The sequence below is a fragment of the Oncorhynchus clarkii genome, chromosome 20, assembly GCF_045791955.1.
Source record: "Oncorhynchus clarkii lewisi isolate Uvic-CL-2024 chromosome 20, UVic_Ocla_1.0, whole genome shotgun sequence".
Classification (NCBI taxonomy): Eukaryota; Metazoa; Chordata; class Actinopteri; order Salmoniformes; family Salmonidae; genus Oncorhynchus; species Oncorhynchus clarkii.
Window position 1 is genome coordinate 13269087 of NC_092166.1, and position 20894 is coordinate 13289980.

The following is a 20894-nucleotide window of genomic DNA, read 5'->3' on the forward strand; positions in this document are numbered from 1 at the left end:
TCGGTGTTTCCAGTTTATACAACATGTTTTGCTTGTGCAAAGTGCACTTTAGGGGAATGACCAGTTGTGGAAAATTGTGTGGAAAATCAGATGCACTCACAACACTACACACACACACACACACACACACACACACACACACACACACACACACACACACACACACACACACACACACACACACACACACACACACACACACACACACACACACACACACACACACACACACACTTAAATGAAGAGACGTGAAAACATAGGACTGTTAAGAGGTGCCTCTGAATCATTGTAAGCAAGTTAGTTTCAGGAACCTTGAAAAACAAGCCATTGGTGCAAGGCATTTGAAAATACTTTTCCAATAAGCCAAAAAGTGTTTACAGGTTCATACATCTCTATAAACGTTTATTGGTGGGGTCATTTTGCTCTGGCATTTAAACGTTACTCCTAATGGTGCTGTATGTGAGTCTGTGTGATATAAACCAAAGAAAAGCACTCAATCTTTCTGGTTTATGTCAGACCTATCCATTTCATGGAAATTGGTATGTTTAAAACTACTATAAATATTAGAAAGAGGGGCCATTTTGAAAGGGACCGAGCCTTGTAAAAGGCCTGAGCCCCTATAAAATGTACAGTGCTCCTAACAGCGACAATGAAACAAACTGTTGGAGTTGAGTTATAGCAGGATGGCTGGGAAAGGGGAGGAATTAAACAAACTGGGAGTCTGTTGGGAAAACAAGTACAGACAGGCAGCTTACGTTTATCAGGCAAGGAGATGTTATTTTCCCGTCAAAGACGATAAATGTTTCAGTTTGAGGGAAATGTTGGAGGAAACCACAGTAGTTCCTCTCAGTGTAATATAATGTTTTGTTGTCATTGTGTGTTATGTTGATTGGCTTAGAAAAGTGGCTGAACTGACAAGCACTTCCCCTCATAAAAGTCCTGTGTGAGCTGAGACAGAACAGGAAGCGAGACATCCCACTCCCCTCATTTTTTATGATTCATATACAGTCAATAAACTAAGCAGACCAGACCCAGCTGCTATCGCAGTGGTACCTATGGGAGAGCCAACGTTTTAAGCAGACCGGAAGTGACCTTTTTTTAAATTATGGTAAACGGCCTGAGTAAGACATCTCCATGTATCCTCCGTCTTTGGTATAAGTCCGTAAGAAAAATAATATTTTCTGAACAATGAATGGAAATACTGCACCTAACACTCGATCCTAGAACAATTTATTTGACTGAGTCAGGTATATGAGTGATACCTTATTTTTTCATAGTATTGGAGCTTGTTTCATTAGCAACACAATTCAATCATATGCTACTGTATGTTTAGTGCTGTCGCTTGTCTAGTCTTGAGTTTGTTAAGTGCCATCCGACGTTATCGGAAGTAACGTTCACTCTCAAGTGCCTCCAAGTGATTGTACTCTCCTGCAATTGATTTACCGTCTGAATGACCCTCAACAGACATGGCACAGGGACAACACCCACCTCCTTCTCCTTTTCACACTGATTGTGCTCAGGTCACCCTTTGTTTTTGGGTAAAGTTTTCATTCTGGGTCCTGGTCACCAGACATTTGTCTTGAAAACAACATTAGCCCACTAGTCTGTTTATAAAAAAGCAAGGCTCTGGGTCTGTTGTGCAAGGTTTTGTAGCGCTTTTCTGTGCATCGTGTTGCGGTTATGAACAACATAAGGGACAATTTTTGAATCATGTTATGGATCTAAAGCGTCACTTGTTTTAGAAATTGGACAGAAAATGAAACAATGTAATGCCTCTAATTTCCACCAGAGGCTGCTATGTTACTTACTGTAGATGCATATTTTTGTCTCTGTCTTGTGCTTGGACTGTTAGCTTGATGTATTTCCATGACTTCAGTTCTTAGTGACTCTCATTTTTTGTTGTTGTTGTAATTGACATATCCTTGTTTCTAATCATTGTTCTCTACCAATATAGTACTCTAAATAAACCAATTCATAAGTTCAAAAGAATACACCATTCAAGCCAATTATCTCAGAATCATATTTTTTGCAGATAGAACCTTAAAGCCTCAAGCTCTTGATACAGCATGTATATATAGCCTCCATACTATTTGTATATAGCGTCCTTGGCTGCAAACCAACAGCAGGATATATTAGTTTCATGTGAAAATGATTTTACTGCGCCGCAGAGTATACATGAGCATAAACAATATTAGCCTGTTTTAATATGAATAACTTGAGGACTCACAAACAAGGGCATATTGAAGGGCATATGAAGAGGGGAGAGATGAACACATATGAACTTATGGTCACATCTAACACCGTTCATACTGGCCAAACCAAGGACGCTTGGTTAAACCTTCCCTAAACCCCATTTTAGGGAAGGTGTTAATTTAATCGCTCAGACAGTACTCCATGTCCATGACCCCCCCCCCCCCCCCCCCCCCCCCCCCCCCCCCCCCCCCCCCCCCCCCCCCCCCCCTCGTTATCTATTGGATTTTTAACACCACACAGTTTTATTGAGCTACAGACCGGGGTGAGTTGCTGCCTGGTTTGGAAGCCGGTCAGTCCTGTAGCGGAGCTATATGGTAGCAGATGAGGCATTATTATTCGCAGGACAACCATCTGGGGACTGCACTGGAACCCTGCATCTGGATATAGACAAGAGCCCACTCTTCCTGCCCTCCCCCCTTCACTGGCTGAGTCCCTGTAGGCTTCAGCAGTACCACCCAGCCCCCAGTACCATTCAGGCTGCTTCAAATTCTCATCTTATGACCCTCTCTCTCTATTCTCTCTCTCTGTTCTCTCTCTCTATTCTCTCTATTCTCTCTCTCTGTGGAGTTAGTGTTGTTGTTTTTCTCTCCAGGCCAGTGTTAAGTCCCAGCAGTCTCAGGAGAGAAGAGAGGAGAGTCCGATATGGACGGTTGAGGAGACTACACACTCCAGGGAGCATCTGATGGGATTATAAAACCAGATTTTTCCCCTTCTCTCTCTTTTTTCCCCACTGGGGATAAAGTGGTTCGAGCCTTCATTTGAACAAAGAAAGAAGCAACTCCTAGGCTCTAGAACTGCGCTGTATCACGTTTTAAGGCTTTTGGAAAAAGAGAAAAGTTTGGCCCCTTTTTGGAGGATTCTTTTCCCCGTCAGTCCTCCGATCATTGGGAAGGATAAGTCCGCTGTTTCCTATTTAGGAATTCGAGGAAGGCTCCTTGCTCGTGAGCAGAAAAGAAAACAAGCAAGGAATTAGCTCCAGATCTCCGCTGACAGCTGATATGAGCCGCAATTTAATTTGGTATGACTTGGCCCCCGTCTCCTAGTTGGTAAACTGATATGCTTTCTGAGGTGGGCTCCTAACAGGCATCACTCTTTGCCTTTTTAGGTGAGTTTACACAGAGTTGGGTGAACTTTGTCAGTTTTTTCAAACACGTGGACATATCCCCAATGCAGGGACCAGATGCTGTAGAACTTTAGCGGCTGAATCGGGCATACTTTCTGATCTCTGGATTTTGCACTGCTTTTCAATGAAGGCCACTACTTTATCACAAAACTTTTTTTCTTCTTTGGAATTGTACGAACACACACCAGCCCAAATGTTAGCATGAAGACCTGTTACTGACAGCGCTGAACTTGAATGCATCCTACTTGTGTCTCTACTAGACGCAGTAGATTTCACTTTGTTCTGCTTTTGTGGACTGATTGTTCTCACAAGGTGTACCATGCTTAGTTTGTGACCGAACAGTACCAAGAAACATTGGACGTTCACCTTAGAAAGAATGGTCATTTCAGACAAGCTGGAGAAGTCTTAGTCCACAGAGATGTTGCATTCCATTCTGTTCATCCCCTGTCATCCGAAGGCTGTTACATCTCTGTGAAATAGCCACCACAATGATGAACAAAGACTCTCGCTTCCCCAGGAAGGCTGTCCATAGCAACCCCTCCTCTCGAAGGCACTCATGCATCGGGTATGTACAGTTCTGTACTGTAAGCAGTTTATTGTGATGAGTTACATGCTGACACAACTATACAGTATGTGTCTTTACTGTTTACATTCTATACTTCATATGCTCTGCTTTAGTGTTTCCCAAACTCGGTCCTCAGGACCCCAAGGGTTTTTTCCCCCCTAACACTACACAGCTGACTACACAGCTGCTTCTACACCTGCATTGCTTGCTGTTTGGGGTTTTAGGCTGGGTTTCTGTACAGCACTTTGAGATATCAGCTGATGTACGAAGGGCTATATAAATAAATTTGATTTGATTTGATTCAAATAACCAACTCATTATTAAGCTTTGATCATTTGAATCAGCTGTGTAGTGCCAGGGAAAAAACGAAACGTGCACCTTTGCAGTTAGGCTGTGGTCCTGAGGACCGAGTTTGGGAAACACTGCTCTATAAAGTTATGAGTTGTTGATCATATACACTTCACAATATCAATTATAACATCTTAAACCAGAAAGACATCATTAATTATAATCAATGGCCTTTCTAATGATTTGTTTATGTGTTGTCTACCTGTTGTTGGTTATACAAAAGGGTTTCATAATGTTGTAAGAATGTGATTTTCCTCAAAATCATCATATCTTTTTGCAACTAAAGTTTTGAATGTTTTTATGATGTATTTGAGTGTTGTGCGTTTTCTTTTTTATGTCCTGGGGCATTTTGTGATGGCACTGCAGTGTGCTATATGATAGGTCCATAGTGTGTTGTGTCATTTGGTTGCAGTGCGTTTTGTCATTTGGTTGCGGTGCGTTTTGTCATTTGGTTGTGGTCTGCTTTGCAGTTAGGCTGTGGTCCACTTTGCAGTTAGGCTGTGGTCCACTTTACAGTTAGGCTGTGGTCCACTTTACAGTTAGGCTGTGGTCCGCTTTGCAGTTAGGTTGTGGTCCACTTTGCAGTTAGGCTGTGGTCCACTTTGCAGTTAGACTGTGGTCCACTTTGCAGTTAGGCTGTGGTCCACTTTACAGTTAGGCTGTGGTCCACTTTACAGTTAGGCTGTGGTCCGCTTTGCAGTTAGGTTGTGGTCCACTTTGCAGTTAGGCTGTGGTCCACTTTGCAGTTAGACTGTGGTCCACTTTGCAGTTAGGCTGTGGTCCACTTTGCAGTTAGGCTGTGGTCCACTTTGCAGTTAGGTTGTGGTCCACTTTGCAGTTAGGTTGTGGTCCACTTTGCAGTTAGGTTGTGGTCCACTTTGCAGTTAGGCTGTGGTCCACTTTGCAGTTAGGCTGTGGTCCGCTTTGCAGTTAGGCTGTGGTCCACTTTGCAGTTAGGTTGTGGTCCACTTTGCAGTTAGGTTGTGGTCCACTTTGCAGTTAGGTTGTGATCCACTTTGCAGTTATGCTGTGGTCCACTTTGCAGTTAGGCTGTGGTCCGCTTTGCAGTTAGGCTGTGGTCCACTTTGCAGTTAGGTTGTGGTCCACTTTGCAGTTAGGTTGTGGTCCACTTTGCAGTTAGGCTGTGGTCCACTTTGCAGTTAGGCTGTGGTCCGCTTTGCAGTTAGGCTGTGGTCCACTTTGCAGTTAGGTTGTGGTCCACTTTGCAGTTAGGTTGTGGTCCACTTTGCAGTTAGGTTGTGATCCACTTTGCAGTTATGCTGTGGTCCACTTTGCAGTTAGGCTGTGGTCCGCTTTGCAGTTAGGCTGTGGTCCACTTTGCAGTTAGGCTGTGGTCCACTTTGCAGTTAGGCTGTGGTCCACTTTATAGTTAGGTTGTGGTCCACTTTGCAGTTAGGTTGTGGTCCACTTTGCAGTTAGGCTGTGGTCCACTTTACAGTTAGGCTGTGGTCCACTTTGCAGTTAGGTTGTGGTCCACTTTGCAGTTAGGCTGTGGTCCACTTTACAGTTAGGCTGTGGTCCACTTTGCAGTTAGGCTGTGGTCCACTTTGCAGTTAGGTTGTGGTCCACTTTGCAGTTAGGCTGTGGTCCACTTTGCAGTTAGGCTGTGGTCCACTTTGCAGTCAGGTTGTGGTCCACTTTGCAGTTAGGTTGTGGTCCACTTTGCAGTTAGGTTGTGGTCCACTTTACAGTTAGGCTGTGGTCCACTTTGCAGTTAGGTTGTGGTCCACTTTATAGTTAGGTTGTGGTCCACTTTGCAGTTAGGTTGTGGTCCACTTTGCAGTTAGGTTGTGGTCCACTTTGCAGTTAGGCTGTGGTCCACTTTGCAGTTAGGTTGTGGTCCACTTTGCAGTTAGGCTGTGGTCCACTTTGCAGTTAGGTTGTGGTCCACTTTGCAGTTAGGTTGTGGTCCACTTTGCAGTTAGGCTGTGGTCCACTTTGCAGTTAGGCTGTGGTCCACTTTATAGTTAGGTTGTGGTCCACTTTGCAGTTAGGCTGTGGTCCACTTTGCAGTTAGGCTGTGGTCCACTTTGCAGTTAGGCTGTGGTCCGCTTTGCAGATAGAATGTGGTCCACTTTGCAGTTAGGCTGTGGTCCGCTTTGCAGATAGGTTGTGGTCCACTTTGCAGTTAGGCTGTGGTCCACTTTGCAGTTAGGTTGTGGTCCACTTTGCAGTTAGGCTGTGGTCCACTTTGCAGTTAGGCTGTGGTCCACTTTGCAGTTAGGTTGTGGTCCACTTTTTAGTTTCGTTGAGGGGTATTTATTAGTTTTTGTCTTGGTGCATTTTGTAGTTTACAGATGTCGGATCTTCCATTTGACGCGTTTCGTTGCAGGAGCAAAATAATCCTGCAGGAGGATTTGAATATCTGAAGAAATATTTAGAATCGGCGCCAGAGGGCAGCTGGAAGCGGTGTTTGTATAAAATGCAGTACCGTACCTACATTGTACCTTAGACTCCAGTTTAAGTAGCCTATGTAGGCTACGTAAAGGCTACAGTGCGTCTTGTGTGAATTCTTATGTGAATTATAATAAAATTGACATATTTGTATTTTTAGGGGGTAGATGTATTCTTTGTTAGGGAAAATACTTTTTTTTAGATCAATTGTTTTATTATATGTTTATGGCAAGAAACAGGCACAATACATTATTGGAGGCCTCAGTGCCTGTGTTGTCCAGCGGTTACAGCCGCTAAACCCGGCACATATATGCCAGTCAGCAGGGGTTAGAATCCGGCCTATTGCTCTTTGACTCCCCCTTCCCCATCTTTACTACACCGTACAGTGCCTTCGGAAAGTATTCAGACTCCTTACTTTCTCCACATTTTATTATGGGAAGGGCCTTGGTCAGGGCGGTGACCAAGAACCTGATGGTCACTCTGACAAACCACTAGAGTTCCTCTGTGGAAATGGGAGAACCTTCCGTAAGGACAACCATCTCTGCAGCACTCCACTAATCAGGCCTTTATGTTAGAGTGGCCAGACCGAAGTCACTCCTCAGTAAAAGGCACATGACAGCCCGCTTGGAGTTTACCTAAAGTCACCTAAAGACTCCCAGACCATGAGAAACAAGATTATCTGGTCTGATGAAGCCAAGACTGAACTCTTTTGCCTGAATGCCAAGCGTCACCTCTGGAGGAAACTTGGCACCATTTTTCAGAAAGCGTCAGGGACTGGGAGACTAGTCAGGATCGATGCAAAGATGAACGGAGCAAAGTACAGAGAGATCCTTGATGAAAACCTGCTTCAGAGTGATCAGGACCCCCGACTGGGGCTAAGGTTCACATTCTAAACAAGACAACGGCCCTAATCACACAGCCAAGACAACGCAGGAGTGGCTTTGGGGCAAGTCTCTGAATGTCCTTAAGTAGCCCAGCCAGAGCCCGGACTTCAACCCAATAGAACATGTCTGGAAAGACTTGAAAATAGCTGTGCAGCAACGCTCTCCATCCAACCTGACAGAGCTTGAGAGGATCTGCAGAGAGGAATGGGAGAAAATCCCCAAATACAGGTGTGCCAAGCTTGTAGCGTCATACCCAAGAAGACTGGAGGCAGTAATCGTTGTCAAAGGTGCTTAAACAAAGTACTGAGTACCTATTTGCAAAAAAATCAAAAAACCTGTTTTTGCTTTATCATTATGGGTTATTGTGTGTAGATTGATTAGGGAAAACAACAATTTAATTAATTTTAGAATATGGCTGTAACGTAACAAAATGTGGAAAAAGTCAAGGGGTCTGAATACTTTCCGAATGAACTATATTTACAAAAGTATGTGGACACCCCTTCAAATTAGTGTATTCGGCTATTTTAGCCTCACCAATTGCTGACAGGTGTATAAAATCAAGCACACAGCCATGCAATCTCCTTAGACAAACATTGGCAGTAAAATAGCCGTACTGAAGAGCTCAGTGACTTTCATTGTGGCACCGTCATAGGATGCCACCTTTCCAACAAGTCAGTTTGTCAAATTTGTGCTGTTATTGTGAAGTAGAAACATTTAGGAGCATCAACGGCTCAGCCACAAAGTGGTAGGCCACACAAGATCACAAAAAGGGACCGACGAGTGCTGAAGCACACAGCGTGTAAAAAACTTCTGTCCTCGGTTGCAACACTCACTACTGATTTACAAACTGCCTCTGGAAGCAACATCAGCACAATAACTTTTCATCAGGAGCTTCATGAAATGGGTTTCAATGGCCAAGCTGCCGCACACAAGCCTAAGATCACCATGTGCAATGCTAAGCGTCGGCTGGTGTGGTGTAAAGGTCGCCACCATTGGACTGGAGCAGTGGAAATGCGTTCTCTGGAGTGAGGAATCATGCTTCACCATCTGGCAGTCCGATGGACGGATCTGGGTTTGGTGGATGCCAGGAGAACGCTAGCTGCCCCAACGCATAGTGCCAACTGTAGTTTGGTGGAGGGGGGATAATGGTCTGGGGTTGTTTGCATGGTTCGGGCTAGGCCCCTTAGTTCCAGTGAAGGGATATCTTAACGCTAAAATCAAATCCATTTTTTTTTTGTCACATGCACCGAATACAACAGGTGTAGTAGACATTACAGTGATATGCTTACTTACAAGCCCTTAACCAACAATGGAGTTTTAAGAAAATACCTTTAAAAATAAAGTAAGAGATAATAATAACAAATAATTATAGACCAGCAGTAGATAACTGCTACATCATACACTGACATTCTCGGCCGATCTGTGCTTCCAACAGTTTGTAAAAGCCCCTTTCCTGTTTCAGCAATGCCCATGTGCACAAAGCGAGGTCCATGCAGAAATGGTTTGTTGAGATTGGTGTGGAAGAACTTGACTGGCCTGCACAGAGCCCTGACCTCAACCACATCGACCACCTTGGGGATGAATTGGAACGCTGACTCCAAGCCAGGCCTAATCGCCCAACATCAGTGCCCAACCTCACTAATGCTCTTGTGGCAGATTGGAAGCAAGTCTTTTCAACAATGTTCCAACATCTAGTGGAAAGCCTTCCCAGAAGAGTGGAGGCTGTTATAGTAGCAAAGGGGGGACCAACTCCATATTAATGGTGAGATGTTCGATGAGCAGGTGTCCACATACACTGCATGACCAAAAGTATCTCTTCAATAAAAGCTAAAAAAAAAAATACGAAGGGAGAGGAACTGCCCCACACCTTTAAGAAATAATAAATCATTGGACAAATAACAATTGTATTGTAAGTGCACGTCCAACAGAAAACCTGATCAATAATACATTAAAAAGTAGGCTAAATTGATTCATAGAGCATGCACAGACCTATCGAGCAACAATAGATGCTATGGTAACTGAAATATAAAGCAACTATAGATGCAATGCTGACTGAAATATAACGTGACAATAGATGCTATGCTAACTGAAATATAAAGCGACAATAGATGCTATGCTAACTGAAATATAAAGCAACAATAGATGCTATGCTAACTGAAATATAAAGTGACAACCTATGCTATGCTAACTGAAATATAAAGTGACAATAGATGCTATGCTAACTGAAATATAAAGTGACAACCTATGCTATGCTAACTGAAATATAAAGTGACAACCTATGCTATGCTAACTGAAATATAAAGCGACAATAGATGCTATGCTAACTGAAATATAAAGTGACAACAGATGCTATGCTAACTGAAATATAAAGTGACAACAGATGCTATGCTAACTGAAATATAAAGCAACAATAGATGGGGGGGGGGGCAATATACCACGGCTAAGTGCTGTTCTTAGTCACGATGCATCGCGGAGTGCCTGGACACAACCCATAGCCCATGGTATATTTAAATAGCAGTTGTATATTTGCCCTATATCACAAACCCCTGAGGTGCCTTATTGCTATTATGAACTGGTTGCCAACATAATTAGAGCCGTAAAAAATAAACGTTGTCATACCTCAGGTATACCTTCTGATACACCATGGCTGTCAGCCAATCAGCATTCAGGGCTCGAACCACCCAGTTTATAAATCACCATCACCCACTAATTAAGTTGTCATTTTTGCAGGTTAAGTGTTTGAGCTAGTAATATATCAATATTTATAATTTTAAAATGAGCTATGACATAGCCAATGAATGGATATCTAGCACAACGTTGAATTTCACCCCCACCTCAAAATCAAATTGTTTTTAACCGTTTACACAGAGTGATCTCTTCTCCTCTCCCTTCAGCCATGCAGTGCGCCTCACAAAAGTGAATGCTGTCCTCAGTATGAAATTATCAACTTTACCCTGTATATGAAAAAATGGCCATGCGATGGTCGGCGCGCGAAGCTGGGCACAGTGCGCAGTTAGACTACTAGATTACTGATATTGCCTGGGGTTGTTCGGCATGCAAAATGACTTGTAGATTCAATGATGGTAAACACTGAAGAAGAGGATGCCTAACACTGAAGAAGAGGATGCCTAACACGAGACCCAAACTGGCTACGCGCGTGCATATCGTGCATACATTTATTTTGTCCCCCTACACCAAACGCGATTACAACACACAGGTTAAAATATCAAAACAAACTCTGAACCAATGACATTAATTTGGGGACAGGTCGAAAAGCATTAAACATTTATAGCAATTTAGCTAGTTAGCTTGCACTTGCTAGCTAATTTGTCCTATTTAGCTAGCTTGCTGATGCTAGCTAATTTGTCCTGGAATATAAACAGCAGGTTGTTATTTTACCTGAAATGCACAAGGTCCTCTACTCCGACAATTAATCCACACATAAAAATGGTAACCCGAATCGTTTATAGTCATCACTCCTTCTTCCAGGCTTTTTCATAGTTTAATTTGTATGGTGATTGTCATCTAAGACAACAGTTTGTCTTTCAAACACCCACGTGGGTATAACCAATGAGGAGATGGCACGTGGGTACCTGCTTCTATAAACCAATGATGAGATTGGAGAGGCAGGACTTGCAGCCCGATCTGCGTCAGAAATAGGAATGACTTCTATTTTAGCCCTTGATGCGAGCGAGCAGTGTGGGTGCAACAATTGAATAACATAGATTCCTACATTTATTTTGCCATGCTCGCGCACGCGACGCGAGTAGTGTCGCCAGGGTATTATAGGCTGACCACACCGCTCGCGTCACGTGCGCGAGCGGTGTGGTCATGTGTTTGGAGTGTTTATTCAACTGTATAAAATAAATAATAATGCCCCCCACTTCTTAAACCAAAGTTGTGCCCCTGCATCTGATATTATATGCCAATGTTTGTAATTGGCTTTTGTAGGTTAGCCTACAGTAGGTTATAGTTTAGAGGCAAGGAGAGAGAAAAATAACTGCAGGTTTTTAATGAATGTATCTAAATCACAAGGCTCATTTGAATTTCCTGATGCACAGGAGAAAAGAATTCTGCAACAAAATAGTGATCAAATTAAGATCTGACACCTGTAGCAGTGGTGTGTTTTGAAGTTTCACTATGGTGCGTTTTTTAGTTTGGCTGTGGTGCGTTTTGTAATTAAGCTGTGGTGAGTTTTGGTGTTCTGGGTGTCCCAGCCTGAGGGCGCCGGGGCCGGGAGATCGATGGCACAGCCAGTGTCCATTGATGTCTTTCGTTGTGGTTGATGTGCCGCATCCAAGCAGAGTCACGATGATCAGTCACGCCATGATTCTATAAGAGTATGGGCCACTTCAACACACACAAACACAGCAATAGTGGTGAGTGGGTGATCATATCATACGCCACCGTGATATACAATAAGGCCGTGACAACAAAAATACAACAGTCACATAGCGGTAGAATAAATTCAACTACACATAAGTTTGTTTTGTCCCAAAACTGCAGAGCAACATCTGTCTGGTGAGGTCCACAAAGCAAATATTGCATGTAACAAACAGATCTATGACCTGCAGCATGGTCAAGCAAGTTCATGTTTGACAGTTTACTAAACAACTACTGATTTAAAACCACGGAGTTACCTCAAGTTAACCCAAAAGACAACAGACATTGCCTCCGCTATCCCAGCACCATTTCAACTTAAACGTTTAAAGACCATCAACTCAACAAGACTATATATCAAATACATTTTTATTGGTCACGTGCTGAATACAACAGTGAAATGCTTACACACATGCACACAAATAGTTGAAGTAGGAAGTTTACATACACTTAGGTTAGGATCATTAAAACTCATTTTTCAACCACTCCACAAATTTCTTGTTAACAAACTATAGTTTTAGCAAGTCGGTTAGGACATCTACTTTGTGCATGACACAAGTAATTTTTCCAACAACTGTTTACAGATTATTTCACTTATAATTCACTGTATCACAATTCCAGTGGGTCAGAAGTTTACATACACTGAGATGACTGTGCCTTAACAGCTTGGAAAATTCCAGAAAATTATGTCATGGCTTTAGAAGCTTCTGATAAGCTAGTTAACATCATTTGGGTCAGTTGGAGGTGTACCTGTGGATGTATTTCAAGGCCTACCTTCAAACTCAGTGCCTCTTCGCTTGACATCATGGGAAAATCAAAAGAAATCAGTCAAGACCTCAGAAAAAAATGGTAAACCTCCACAAGTCTGGTTCATCCTTGGGAGCAATTTACAAATGCCTGACGGAACCACGTTAATCTGTACAAACAATTGTATGCAAGCATAAACAGCCGTCATACCGCTCAGGAAAGAGACTCGTTCTGTCTCCTAGAGATGAACGTACTATGGTGCGAAAAATGAAAATCAATCCCAGAACAACAGCAAAGGACCTTGTGAAGATGCTGGAGGAAACAGGTACAAAAGTATCTATATCCACAGTAAAACGAGTCCTATATCGACATAACCTGAATGGCCGCTCAGCAAGGAAGAAGCCACTGCTCCAAAACCGGCATAAAAAAAGCCAGACTACGGTTTGCAACTGCACATGGGGACAAAGATCGTACTTTTTGGAGAAATGCCACATGGGCTCATAGTAATGGCTGATTTGTAATAAATGGAATGGTATTGAACACATCAAACACATGGTTTCCATCTGGTTGATACCAGTCCATTCACTCCATTTCAACCATTATTATGATCCATCCTCCTCCCATCTGCAGCCTCCTGTGCCTGTAACAATCTAGAAAGTTATGTGGTTACGGAGTGCTTACCCCATTTGGTGTAAGGTTTTTTGGTATATTTATGAAACAGTAAACTAAGGTCTATGTAACTGTATCTGCATGTGCTGACCTACATGTAACATGTTAATGAGTTATGTCTGTGCCTCTTTAAATCATATTGATGCTGGTTTGCAAACAACAAAAAAACAGTCACTCCTATACCACGAGTTAACTGAGAAAAATACTCTAAAGTATAAAAATATGCTGGGTGAGCTTTAGTGGTTTTGTCTTTTGATCTGTCTGAACCATTTTACCTCCAAGCTAAATCATTCAAAGGCCTCCAGCCGTGCTTATGTCACAACCATATGAGCAGATCAAAGACCGAGATCTAGCGCACAGACAACAGAACAGAGATCTAACGCGCAGACAACAGAACAGAACAGAGATCTAGCCCACAGACAACCGAAAGCACACCCATAATATGACCAGATTTGTCTCGACACACGTCAAGCCACAAACCATTCCAAAGTGGAGTTCATGTGGGGATTAGGCAAATCTAAATTGGTGTAATCTTTGTAGATTAAGTTTGTGAGAGAGTTTTGCACGAGCTATTCAACAACAATACATGGTATTATTTCATAGTTGTTCATGAGAATAAGTGTTATTAATGGTATTATTTATAGTTTTTCATGATAATAACAGTTATTTGTGGTCCTAAACTCAGCAAAGAAAGAAACGTCCCTTTTTCAGGACCCTGTCTTTCAAAGATAAAAATCCAAATAACTTCACAGATCTTCGTTGTAAAGGGTTTAAACACAGTTTCCCATGCTTTTTCAATTAACCATAAACAATTAATGAACATGCACCTGTGGAACGGTCGTTAAGACACTAACAGCTTACAGACGGTAGGCAATTAAGGTCAGTTATGAAAACTTAGGATACTAAAGAGGCCTTTCTACTGACTCTGAAAAACAATAAAGAAAGATGTCCAGGGTCCCTGCTCATCTGCATGAACGTGCCTTAGGCATGCTGCAAGGAGGCATGAAGACTGCAGATGTGGCCAGGACAATACATTGCAATGTCCATACTGTGAGACGCCTAAGGCAGTGCTACAGGGAGACAGGACGGACAGCTGATCGTCCTCGCAGTGGCAGACCACGTGTAACAACACCTGCACAGGATCGGTACATCCGAACATCACACCAGATACTGACTGTTACTTTTGATTTCGACCCCCCCTTTGTTCAGGGACACATTATTCAATTTCTGTTAGTCACATGTCTGTGGAACTTGTTCAGTTCTTGTCTCATCTGTTGAATCTAGTTATGCTCATACAAATATTTACACATGTTAAGTTTGCTGAAAATAAATGCAGTTGACAGTGAGAGGACGTTTCTTTTTTGCTGAGTTTATTTCATTATGTCATATGTTGGTCACAGGGGCGCAACTTTGGTTTTAGAAGTGTGGTGGGGGTGGGGGTTGGGGGGGCATACAGTCCCATTCAAAAGTTCGGACACACCTACTCGTTCAAGTGTTTTTATTAATTTGGACTATTTTCTACATTGTAGAGTAATAGTGAAGACATCAAAACTATGAATTAACACATATAGAATCATATAGTAACCAAGAAATTGTTAAACAAATCAAAATATATTTTCAATTTGAGAATCTTCAAAGTAGCCACCTTTTGCCTTGATGACAGCTTTGCTCACTCTTGGCATTCTCTCAACCTGCTTCATGAGGTAGCCACCTGGAATGCATTTCAATTAACAGGTGTGCCTTGTTAAAAGTTAAATTGTGAATCGTCTTTCCTTCTTAATGCGATTATGCCAATCAGTTGTGTTGTGACAAGGTAGCAAGTTTTAAGTTCCTCGGCATACACATCACAGACAAACTGAATTGGTCCACTCACACAGACAGCATCGTGAAGAAGGCGCAGCAGCGCCTCTTCAACCTCAGGAGGCTGAAGAAATTTGGCTTGTCACCAAAAGCACTCACAAACTTCTACAGATGCACAATCGAGAGCATCCTGGCGGGCTGTATCACCGCCTGGTATGGCAACTGCACCTCCCTCAACCGTAAGGCTCTCCAGAGGGTAGTGAGGTCTGCACAACGCATCACCGGGGGCAAACTACCTGCCCTCCAGGACACCTACACCACCCGATGTCACAGGAAGGCCATAAAGATCATCAAGGACATCAACCACCCGAGCCACTGCCTGTTCACCCCGCTATCATCCAGAAGGCGAGGTCAGTACAGGTGCATCAAAGCTGGGACCGAGAGACTGAAAAACAGCTTCTATCTCAAGGCCATCAGACTGTTAAACAGCCACCACTAACACTGAGTGGCTGCTGCCAACACACTGACACTGACTCAACTCCAGCCACTTTAATAATGGGAATTGATGGGAAATTATGTAAATATATCACTAGCCACTTTAAACAATGCTACCTTATATAATGTTACTTACCCTACATTATTCATCTCATATGCATACGTATATACTGTACTCTATATCATCGACTGTATCCTTATGTAATACATGTATCACTAGCCACTTTAAACTATGCCACTTTGTTTACATACTCATCTCATTTATACATACTGTACTCAATACCATCTACTGTATCTTGCCTATGCTGCTCTGTACCATCACTCATTCATATATCCTTATGTACATATTCTTTATCCCCTTACACTGTGTACAAGACAGTAGTTTTGGAATTGTTAGTTAGATTACTTGTTATTACTGCATTGTCGGAACTAGAAGCACAAGCATTTCGCTACACTCGCATTAACATCTGCTAACCATGTGTATGTGACAAATAACATTTGATTTGATTTGATTTGATTTGAGGTAGGGGTGGTATACAGAAGATAAGTTCAAGTAATAGACACATCTCAACATCAACTGTTCAAAGGAGACTGCATGAATCAGGCCTTCGTGGTTGAATTGCTGCAAAGAAACCCCTACTAAAGGACACCAATAAGAAGAAGAGACTTGCAAGGGGCCAAAAATATGAGCAATGAACATTAGATTGGTGGAAATCTGTCCTTTGGTCTGATGAGTCCAAATTTGAGATTTTTTGTTCCAACCGCTGTGTCTTTGTGAGACGCGTAGTAGGGGAACGGATGATCTACACATGTGTGGTACCCACCGTGAAGCATAGAGCAGGAGGTGGGATGGTGTGGGGGTGCTTTGCTGTTGACACTCTCTGTGATTTATTTGGAATTCAAAGCAAACTTAACCAGCACGGCTACCACAGCATTCTGCAGTGATACGCCATCCCATCTGGTTTGAGCTTAGTGGGGCTATCATTTGTTTTCAATAGGACAATGACCCAACACACCTCCAGGCTGTGAAAGGGCTATTTGACCAGGAAGAAGAGTGACGGAGTGCTGCATCAGATGACCTGGCCTCCACAATCACCTGACCTCAACACAATGGAGGTGGTTTGGGATGAGTTGGACTGCAGAGTGAAGGAAAAGCAGCCAACAAGTGCTCAGCATATGTGGGAACTCATTGAAGACTGTTGGAAAAACATTCCATGTGAAGCTGGTTGAGAGAATGCCAAGAGTGTGCAAAGCTGTCATCAAGGCAAAGGGTGGCTAATTTGAAAGATCTCAAATATATTTTCATTTGAAACTTTTTTGGTTACTACATGATTTCATATCTGTTAGTTCATAGTTTTGATGTCTTCACTATTATTCTACAATGTAGAAAATAGAAAAAAATTAAGAAAACCCCTTGAGCGAGTAGGTGTGGACAAACCTTTGACTGGAACTGTATATATATATGTTTTTAATATAATTTCCTTTATTATTTTTCCCTAACCATACCATCCCTCCCCTGATTGGAGTTAACTAATGGACAACAACACTTATTAGGCTTCTATTTCCGGCTTATACATACTATATATATTTTATTTTTATAGTATAATATATTTTACAATAGTTATCTTTTGATTGTTTTTAGTCCCATCCTTCAGCTCCACTCAACCCCTCCCATCTATCTCTGAACACCATCCAGTCCCATCCTTCAGCTCCACTCACCCCATCCCATCTATCTCTGAACACCATCAAGGTTTGAATTCTATTTGCAATTTATTTTTCAACTGTGCTTTGATGTTTCACAAAAGTTATGAACCTTTCTATTCTCATAAATTCTACATTTTGTACATTTAAAATGAACATTTTTGCTGAGAGTATTATTATATTATATATTATTGATATACAACTTTTTAAGTCACCCAGCAGTGCTATTTGCAGAGGGGGACATAACTTGGCAGGGTGTATGAGGGTCCTCACATATTTTGGAGCATCTAAAGCACATTTCCTGGATTTCTGCACAATCTAATATGACCCATGACCCTTCAAGCCGTCTCTATTTAGGACAACAAAAAGTCAGCAAAAATGTTCACAGTCATCAAGTTAGGTAAGAGATTATTAAATATGTTAAAATGGTGATGAGACTGAACTAGATCCATGATAATTCAGTTATCCTTATAAAAGTTGCACAGTATACCCTTAATCTTAAAATAAAGCTAGTGATACTGTACATAACTTGACATTTATTTCATACACTGTGGGAGGATAACCAACCTTTCAATTAATATCAATGCATTTATTAGCCACTATAAATGCTAGGTTACAGTTTCTTCTGATAACATTCTCCAGTATCAACATTTCCAAGCAAACAAAAACAGGGAGAAGGGAGACTCTGTAGACATGCTGAGATAAAATAACCTACTCTTTGCTGGAGTTCAGCCAGACTTCACAAGACCACAACATATGCAAATATGTCCCCTTTTGTGTTTTACACCTCCAGCAGAATAATACAATTTCTGAGTGCATGATATTCAGTTTCACTGGCATATAGTACATTCTATGGGTGGTCTTAAACTGCAGTAATTTATGCCTGAGATTATATGAACCTGGCTGGGCATTCTTACATATCTGTATCCATTCATCATCATCAATAGCGTCTCCCAGGTCTTCCTCACATTTTTGTTTTTATGTTTTGGGTCATCGGGAAAAGCCTCTATCAACCCTTGATGCAGTTTGGAAATCAACTTAGGAGGTTTGTCAGACTGCCTTAAAATTGCATCTGGCTTGTCGTGTTTGCTGGAAAGAGAGAATAAAGTGTTGTATCTGCAAAAATTCATCTCACCTCACCTCTGTCACAGACTGGTCTTCCCTGGCTGCCTGACTCTGCTGAGAACCCTGTCACCATCTGATCGTCCTAAAATGAGGCATGACAAATAATTACCTTGGCGTACATTTATACAGTGCCTTCGGAAAGTATTCAGACCCCTCAACTTTTTTCCACGGTTTGTTACGTTACAGCCTTTTTTTAGCATAAAATTCTTAAAACCTGTTTTTGGTTTGTAATTATGGGGTATTGTGTGTAGATTGATGAAGGGGAAAAATTATTTAATACATTTTAGAATAAGGCTGTAACGTAACAAAATGTGGAAAAAGTCAAGGGGTCTGAATACTTTCTGAAGGCACTGTACATTATATTATCCAATAATAGAATCAATGGTTCAGTAATTGAAATTATAATTATTCCCAGATCCCAGACCGTAGCTTTAATTAAGCGACTTAAAAATGAAAATATTTGTGTTGTCCAACAGATTATTCTGAAAAGGTCCTCTTTCTGCTTTTTCTGTGTTAAGCCTACCTATTGTATTAAAAGCACATATTTTTCACATTATTTACACAGTCATAATTCACTGCATCAACTTCAGTAGCCTACCTCTCCTAGTTAGGCAGTTCAAGTGTGCCTAGCAGTAGCAACTCGTCATTCAATTTGAGCCACACATTTTTTGCAAAAAAATAATAATTTGGGGCTTACATGTTTTTCATGTTATTTTAGCATTAATACGTGTCTCAGTTTGCAGACAATGTCAAATATATATATCATTGAGTTAATAAATCTGCATACATACAGTAGGGGAGGTAGAGAGAAGTAGTGGATGTTTTCTTGAGTAAGGCAGCTCCAAAATGCAGGTGTTTCAACCTAGCTCAGTGCTTTCTGTGGCGGTGGGGCAAGCCAGCAGAAAATACGGAGCGTTGCGCCGTGATTGACTCAGTGTTCTGTCACTCATGAGGACACTATGTCACCACCAAGTCTAAGGGTAGACCTCGAAAATTCTAGCCATTTGGGTGCTGCTATAGTGTTACATTGGAAGTGCCCATCCAAGAAGGATCAAGGTAATTGGCCACAGGTAAAATGACTTCAAATCACATTATATGTACAGTAGCTTTGATTGGACTGATCATGTCAACATCATACTTTCAAAATCTTAGCTAGAGCAGTCATCATAATGAATCAAGTCGACAATCTACTGGCAAATCCTTTTTAATCCCTGTCATATGTAGAGAAATAATGAAGAGAAATGATAGATAAAACATATCGGTGCTCATCGGCCATTGGACATAAACATTACACAGCAAGTTATGAAATCGCAAATTCAACAATGAGTGGTTTGGAAGGAATCAGTGACAGTGGCTATGTGGCTCTTTTCCTAGTTATAAATGATAAACATTCAACATTGGCCATGCTGTCAATGAAGCATGATTTGTGCCGCGCTCAAAACAACTATTAACTCGGAACTGCGAAAACTTGACTTCATTGAGTTCAAGACAACTGGGAAATCGGGAGCTCCGACTTTGAAAATATGTTTTGAACGGTCCAACTCGGGATTGTAAATCCGGCCTCTTTCTAGAGCTACAACCTGAAGATCAATGACGTCATCATGATTCGACCTTGTTTTTTTTCAGAGTTCCCAGTTATTTTGAAAGCACCATAAATCCAGACAATGCCAGACTTTGATGACAAAATTTGCGCACAAAGGCCCGCCGCACCACCTTCCTGTTCAAGTGAGCACAGCACAACAAGGTGAATCCAAATATGTATTGTATGCAGCTGCATAAATTATGTAATATGCCAGAGAGATATGTAGCTAATAAGATGTTAGTAGCCCATGTGTCTATTTACCCCCCTTTATTTATCCTACAGTTCTGACTTGGTGTACAGGGAGAACACTGTAAGAATGGCCCATGTTCTGAATTCTGTCGCTGTACATTTCAAAAGTTATATTCACTACGTCTGTCCAAGTTCGCTCATTAATGTCTTAATCGAAATTACGGATTGCCTTTTATCCGCTTGTCGTCCCCTTATGCTATACTTTGTGCATCTCAATTGTAATTAGAAACCACATTTGTCTAAGCAAGTCAGCCATACCTGCTGTTTTTTTAAAAGGCAGTAAATGAGGCTGAATGAACTGTTTAGCTGCCAGATAAGGCTCTGCTGACAGCCAGGTGTAGCAGTGGTAAGATGTTGGGCCTGCTGTTGGGACAGCTTTATGTAGGCCTTAACATTTTGTGGGCACACGTTATAGTGCAATGACTGTATTGTTTAGTGTTGTGTTGTGTAGTGGCTTTGCTGGCATGCATCCCACTTTTTTTTGCCCCATCAAGATTTACATGCTAAAATCGCTACTAGTGCCTAGTATGTGTGGTCTCTAGGGTTGCAAAGGACATT

The 20894-nt window shown here is 41.8% G+C and overlaps 1 protein-coding gene across 3 annotated transcripts in view; it reads left to right on the forward strand.

Annotated features, from left to right (window-relative positions):
• Positions 1 to 20894, forward strand: part of LOC139375943 (3',5'-cyclic-AMP phosphodiesterase 4C-like) — a 90297-nt gene that overhangs the window by 3955 nt on the left and 65448 nt on the right. The window contains exon 1 of one of the 3 annotated variants that reach the window (XM_071117919.1): positions 3711 to 3941. The exons of the other annotated variants lie outside the window; for them this stretch is intronic. Coding sequence (XP_070974020.1) covers positions 3865 to 3941 — 77 coding nt within the window. The 5' untranslated portion in view covers positions 3711 to 3864. Of the gene's footprint in view, positions 1 to 3710; positions 3942 to 20894 lie in introns of those variants that run through there. 3 annotated transcript variants of the gene reach the window in all.